The sequence below is a fragment of the Polypterus senegalus genome, chromosome 8 (genome assembly GCF_016835505.1).
Source record: "Polypterus senegalus isolate Bchr_013 chromosome 8, ASM1683550v1, whole genome shotgun sequence".
NCBI classification, from domain to species: Eukaryota; Metazoa; Chordata; class Cladistia; order Polypteriformes; family Polypteridae; genus Polypterus; species Polypterus senegalus.
Window position 1 is genome coordinate 161,998,439 of NC_053161.1, and position 7,484 is coordinate 162,005,922.

The following is a 7,484-nucleotide window of genomic DNA, read 5'->3' on the forward strand; positions in this document are numbered from 1 at the left end:
GGCCTCCTTTAAACCCTGAGCATCACCCACACGCACAACAAGGGACTTCCTCCCAGCTGCCTGCCTTCTCTGTTCTCTCTCTTTCTCTAACCTGACTCTCCCAATTCCTGCTTTCTTTTCCCTTGAGAGTTGCCCCTCTCTCTCACGATTGTTTTGAATCTTTTTCTTTATTTCGGTCTTGCCGGCTCCCCCTTATATTCCTCTGTCGGCGCAGTGCCTCAGTTGCGCACCCCGAAATGCCAATAGAGCAGTCAACACAGACCTCACCCTCACGGTAGGTGAGCTTCATCTCATTCAATCCATCAGCTGCGTGCGCCTGCACACCCACGGAGATCGAGCCAGCTATTCAGTTATCTCTCTATTATATTAAAAAAGGTTTTCTGTCATGTCTGCATTATTCAGCCTTAACCAATTCCCCCCTGACCGCTTGACCAATCGTTACTCCTACTGCACATATCCTCTCCCCGCATCACCACGTGACACTTCAGTGCTAACTCGCCCTTTAACATAGTCGGTTACAATGGCAAGGCAGAAAAGTAAGTTTTCTATTCAAGAAGGTCCAATTTTTTAACAGAAAGAGCAGATAATGAACATTGGGAAAAACAAAAAGAAAATGAACAAAAAAAAAAAAGAGATGCATGTTTTTAAGTCAGTGGGAAACCGATGTTTTTATACTATTTGAAATTGGAAAAAATCGAATACTCAGTTAGAGGATCTGTACAGATTTTTTTTTTCAAAACATGGCAGGATCTAATCAATAATATTTTACAATAAGCTCTTAAAGCACAGAGGAAGCAATTATTTCTGCATTTCTTTTTCTTCTCCATTCATCTCTATTGGCCTATCAAACTAAAATCAATTTAGGTATGTTTACAAGCCTTAGATTTTACGCCGTTGGCCTTGCTCTCTCTCTCAGGGGTGGGGGTCGACTTGTTCTCAATTCTACTTTTTGTCAAAATTGATTGATTTGTATGGAATGATTGCAATAAAATGAATAAAATTTCAAAAAAAAAAAAGAGGTGCATGTAATAAAAATTGAGAACAAAGCGAATCATCCAATAAACAAGAAAGAGAAAAACATCCCAAACAATATGAGAACAGAAATGCAATAAAGCAACATTTATAGAATGTAAGTTGGAGGATAATGTAATTCATAATATTGTTTTTGACCAGGCGTTAATGAAATATAATATTGTATTTACTTTTTAGTACTTAGACGTTTTTACTTTTACTTTTTACTATGTTTTATTATTCATTGGTATTTACAATAGTCAGTTGTAGTGAAGTACTCAAGTAACCGATTTTCTATCTATAATAACTAAGGACCAAACCATCTTCCTTCTGCGCCCTGCATACTCTTCTATATACCATCTCTTTAAATATTATCCCTTTCTCTAAAGGAGAGCCGCCCTGATGCCCTTCAAGCGGCTGATCCTCGAGATAGCAGGCACCCAGCGCCCACCCCCAGGGTTTTGCAAGTGAAGCAAGCAGGGGGCGGAGCACCCTAGTTTATGTAATAAAAATAAAACAAGCACTATCCGCTAAGCCACAGACTCTGCATACCACATTACAGGGCTGTAATGATAACGCGTTCCAGATGACACAGGGGATCTCGGAAGGTCTTCTTATTTCGTTACTTGACCAAGTGCATGCCAGCTCTCAATTGATTTTTGTGAACCCACTTTTCCCATGCAAGGGTTTAAGGGTGGCAGAAGTCTAGCCCAACAAAATTTGAATGGCAATTTTTTTTTTTAGGAAATTTTGACAGCTCTAGTCTCTTTTCCAAGTTATCACTTTGTTTTCTCCTTAAGACAGCCAAAAATGAATCTGCTGCAGATTAAATGAAAGTACCAGAACATTGTTATTAATTTAGTTCATTTTAGCTGTTTGTGTTTCCTAATTTTTCATTTTTACTTAAAACAGTTCATTTTTGTCTTTCTACAGACTGCTGCAGTTTCTCTTTTCCTTCATTGGTTCAACCCTCCCTTCAGTGCAGACTAAAACAAACACCACATGATGGAAACATGAAAAAAGTGACTTCTGGATCAGATATTTTCATACCCGCCTCTTTGCAGTATAACTCACTGCCTGTTCTGCAACTGCCATGTATGGATAATACTAACAATCCGCAAGAGGTGAATAATACAAGTTCACTGGCTTTGTATCTCTGCCAAGATCAGAGCAAAGGTTTGAAGTACAAATCTAAATACAAAAATGATCAGTGGAGTCATCTGAGACAGAAATCATACGGTTGCCCTGAGTGTAGTAAAGAATTTTTACACTTAAGCCATCTTCAGAGACACGTAAGAATTCACACTGGGGAAAAGCCATATTGCTGTTCTGAATGCGGCAAACAATTTTCACAAACAAGCCATCTTCAGAGCCACAAAAGAATTCATACAGGAGAGAAGCCACATCGCTGTTCTGAATGTGGCAAAGGATTTTTGCGAATGACTGAGCTTCAGATACACAAACGAACTCACACAGGAGAGAAGCCATATTGCTGTTCTGAATGTGGTAAGGGATTCTCTAATAGAGGTAGTCTCCGGAGACATTGTAGAGTTCATACAGGAGAAAAACCCTATTCCTGTCCTAAATGTGGAAAACAATTCTCCGACAGGGGTCATCTTGGTAAACATATAAGAATTCATACTGGAGAGAGGCCATTTGGTTGTTCTGAATGTGGCAGACGCTTTTCTGTCAGGAGTCGCCTTCAAAGTCATATGAGAATTCACACTGGTGAGAAGCCATATTGCTGTTCTGAATGTGACAAGCAGTTTGCGGACAGGACCAGTCTTCTCAACCATACAAGAGTTCACACTGGAGAGAAACCGTATTGCTGTTCTGAATGTGGCAAACTATTTTCAAGGATGAACAGTCTCCAGATCCACATAAGAACTCACACGGGAGAGAAGCCGTACAGCTGCTCTGAATGTGGCAAACGATTCTCTCAAAAGAGCAACCTTCATAAACACACGAGAATTCACACTGGAGAGAAGCCACACTGCTGTAATGAATGTGGAAAGCGATTCTCTGTCCGGAACAATCTTAAGATTCACAAAAGAATTCACATTGGTGAGAAACAGTTTTGCTGTTCTGATTGTGGGAAACGATTCTCTCACAAGAGCAATCTTCAGAAGCATACAAGAATTCACAGTCGAGCAGCAATACAACAGGATGCCACAACTAGCAGGTGACTTTGTTGTTGGTGCACAGTACATACCCTTACGGGGAATAACTCAAAAGAGAATCGTTCTTGTGAGTGTGACAAACAGTTCTCACAGATAAGCCAGCTTTAAAGCACTACAGAAGTTCACACTAACAAATCTCACAGTGTTTCATTTTAACCTGAGGATCTGAAACTGGCAATGTTAAGTAACCAACTCAGGCTTCAGAGAGTTGCAGAAATTATAGAGCTGCATACAGGGACAGAGAGAAATGATGCAGTACAACTTTTACAGACACAAACTGAAAAACACCCACCTTAGGAATAACTTCACCAACAGGCCAAGGAGAAACTGAAACTTCCTGGAGAAATATAGTGAACAGGCAAGAGCAAAGTAAAGAAGCATGGTGGAGAGGGCAGCTGTGGTCAGATATAGAAAACAAAACCTGCCTGAAATGGAGTGGTCTGATGGCCTTCTGTTAACTGTTTGTATAGGTGATGCTGTGTTTGTCTGGATGACTGTTCAAGGTGCAATTCACTACTTGCTGTAGTTTGGCATGGTCCAAATGGCAGAAGGTTTGTAGAATTGGACTTCCCATCTTTAGACAACATGCGTCCCCCTGTTGTAAACCCCAGGTTTGAAATATTAATGACTCCTTCTAAACCAGTGTTAACATCCTGTCTCTTTTGAAGGCCACCAGCCACAAGCTGTGTTTGGAACTGAACCAATATGTATATGTTTTTTTTATTCCTTAACTTTAGAGATGGGACTTGAAAACCAAATGAGTGCCCCCACTAATAAATTAAGTGTATTAATATATATGTTGCATAGTTTACTGTTAAATAATGAAAAGAATACGCAACACATTTTTGCCCTTATTTGGGCCCATCAGGCGTACACACTCCACTGCTCCCCTTGCGGGGATCGAACCTCGGACATCAGCGTCAGAGACAAAGTCCCTTTGCGCTGCATCATGGCGTGTAGTTCTTTATTTGACAGCTTGTAGATCGGAGTAATTACATTCATAGCATTCGTAGTCTGAGTCCCGACCTAATTGTATGGGTGGTTACCTACCAGGTAACGCATATGGCGCAGCATAAAGGGACTTCGTCTCTGACATCTGAGGTTCGATCCCCACAAGGGGAGCAGTGATTATGTACGTCTGATGAGCCCAAATAAGGGTGAAACACGTGTCATATACTCTCTGCATTATTTGACAGTAAACTATGCAACATTCCATGATCTGCTTCTCACAACTGAAGAGGGCACCATGGCGGATGTTTTCCAAATGGCAGATCAACCACGTGCGTTATCTGGTAGGTAACCACCCATAAAAGGTTGGGATTCAAGACTACAAATGCAATGAATATATAATATATATATATATATATATATATATATATATATATATATATATATATATATATATATTTATTTCTACTCGTATGGAGCATCATTCCATGTCATTTCCCCCAAGTTTAGGTTCTTCAGACCCGGGACTTAATTTATAAAGTTTGTGTCCATGCAAAAAGAAACTTGAAATTTCTCAGACAAATGTCAGGATTTATAAAACCTCACTGAGGAACAGGTGCATATTTATGACCCATGTGTATGCAAAAATTTGTAGAAATTGGGTAACAATGCCACCCTTGATCAAGTAAGGAAATGCAGCCCAACCAGCTAAATGGGAACTTGCAGGCATAATAATTCATTGCACCAAGTCATTATTATAATGTGCGTTGATGTGACAAATATGTTTCACCTCCACACTGTTGAATATGATGTACTCACCACTGTATTTTAGTTCACTTTTCAGAGGCTCAATGCTGCATATTTGCACTAAAGAACCTTTTGGGTTTTTCATCACTTTATATCATCTGCCTGTTGCCACTTCTTGGTGAACTTAGCCAAGCTTCGCTCCATTATGCCTGATTGTGCTGGAATCTTTTAACCAGCTGGCGAGGCACTACATCCATTTTTTTGTATGGTGTGGGTGCACGGAACATGTTTTTGCCAAATAAAAAGGAAATTTGCAGTTTTCCAAATGTGATCAGAGCAATTTACTGCACTCACAGTAATAAGGACACCTAGCGAGAATGGAGCTGCTTGTGTTAACCGTGAGAAAAGACATTCCATTAAGGCGTAAGTGATCTGCGATACCTTGATTGGGTGACAAATGTCAGGTGTCAGTGGCCAGTGTGAGCTTGTGTTTCATTTATTTCGAGGCAGAGTAGCTTTGACAGACGTGATGGGTGCTGTAAGTGGTGGCTGAACCCTTAGGGCTCATTTATACTTCACGCTCAGAACGCGTACGCGTCCGCATCATGGCTGCCACGCGTTCCCAGCGTTCATTTCACGCGTCCTCTGAGCAGGACCTCAGAAATTAACGCGACGCGCGCGCGAGTTGCAGTACCAGCAAAAAGTCGGGCGCAGTGTGCTAAAAGTCAGAACGTGACGTCAGAGTCTCTGTTTACTATCTACATGTGACAGAAAGCCTCTATGGAGATCCTTCGGGGATCGATGTGCGCGCTTTGCTGTTTGATGAATGGTTCAAAGTGTTGAAGCAAAATGCCGACATACAGATGCATTCGTGGTGCTTTTATATTCAAGCGTCGCATATTCCCGATCGTAATGACATGATACATTTTAAAAGTGTCACATACCATCTTTTGTGCCATCTATTTTTTATTGTTTTACTTTACCTGCTGTCAGGTCCAAGAAGCTCGTAGCGATTAAAAACTGGGATGACGTTTACGATGGTCTGCTTTAATAATAAAGTAAACTACGAGGTTAAAGTGGACGTTTCGAGATTAAAGCCGAAATTTCCACTTTAATCACAAAATACACGTTTTCACCGTGTCTTTTATTTTTTTTTCTCAGTGGCTCAAATACAGCGCTATACATTATGTTGAAAAAAAAAAAATAGACGGCACTGAGACTTTTAAAATGTATCGTGTCATTACGATCGGGAATATGCGACGCTTGAATATAAAAGCACAACGAATGCATTTGTATGTCGGCATTTTGCTTCACCACATCGAAGCATCCATCCCGTAGGATCGGCATAGAGGCTTTCTGTCACATGTAGATAGTTCCCGAATGCAATGACACGATTTAGTCGCTACGAGCTTCTTGGACCCGACAGCTGCGGCAAGCAGCAATAGATCACCACACAGAACAAATTAAATGTATGATATTCCAACTCTCTGCACATTTAGAATCTTTAGATTCATACTTGATATCACTTTCATGATGAAATGCATTAAAGTATGTATGTTACATTTTACATATAATTTCATTTAAATAATGAATACTGTTAATAATTACACACATGGGGGTGACACGGTGGCGGAGCGGTAGCACTGCTGTCTCGCAGGGAGTTATGTTGCTGGTATTTCCTGCTTGTATTCCACACTGTGCTCCGGTTTCCTTCCAAAGATAAGCAGATTTGGGGATTTGGTGCTGCTAAAATGATGCTAGTGTGTATGTGTGTGCTTGTATTCACCTTGCGATGAGCGGAGACCTCGTCCAGGGATTATTTCTCAGTCGTGCCCAATGCTTGTTGGAATGGACACATCCCTGGATTGATGGATTTAATCAATAAACATCCTTTTCACAGATATTGCGGTAAGGTGTTATCGGAATTTAATAGGTGTTTTAGGCAATTCACAACACAGAGAAGCCAAACATGTTCTCACCGTGATAATATCTCACACTGCCACCTGGTGGACTCCTCCAGATTTACGTAAAGTACGCAAGTATAAACACTTCAACGCTTGCGTAGCAGGAGCGTCCGCTGCAGCATGCGTCGCGTCGCGTGAAGTATAAATGAGCCATTAGTGTTTGAAATGGCCTGCACTGTTCATTGTAACAGCAATCACATCATCACGTGCTAGGTTACAGTGGCTATCCGCTCAGACACCGTACCTAGACCCCCAGAATGGAGAGGAAAGGCACTATAATGCTACACGTGATCCTGTGCACTCGGTTGTGGAGCACGGCTTTGATACTCTTAAATGCAGGTGGCGCGGTCTCAGCGAATCAAATGGGAGGCTGCTCTACCGGCCAATGAAGTTGTGCAGCATTGGGACTGCATATGTATGAGGTTCATTAGCATACTCTATATATGGATGTGTCGGGTCTCTGCTTGAGTTGCGTTCACATGTACATATTAATAAGGTGATTCTAAAATATAAATGGTAAAGATTTTATAAATCTGATTGTTTTGGTATACGCATTTTCTTGTTTAGTTTTTTTTTTTTTTTTGGTGGCATCCACAAAAAAAGGGAGTTGTAATTAAAGGGAATGACACACACA

The 7,484-nt window shown here is 40.8% G+C and overlaps 1 protein-coding gene across 1 annotated transcript in view; it reads left to right on the forward strand.

Moving 5' to 3' along the window:
• LOC120534659 (zinc finger protein 595-like) overlaps positions 1-3,986 on the forward strand; it is a 44,917-nt gene extending 40,931 nt beyond the window's left edge. Inside the window, exon 6 of the mRNA XM_039762250.1 lies at positions 1,945-3,986. Coding sequence (XP_039618184.1) covers positions 1,945-3,197 — 1,253 coding nt within the window. The 3' untranslated portion in view covers positions 3,198-3,986. The remainder of the gene's footprint in view (positions 1-1,944) is intronic.
• The last annotated feature ends 3,498 nt before the right edge of the window (positions 3,987-7,484 follow it).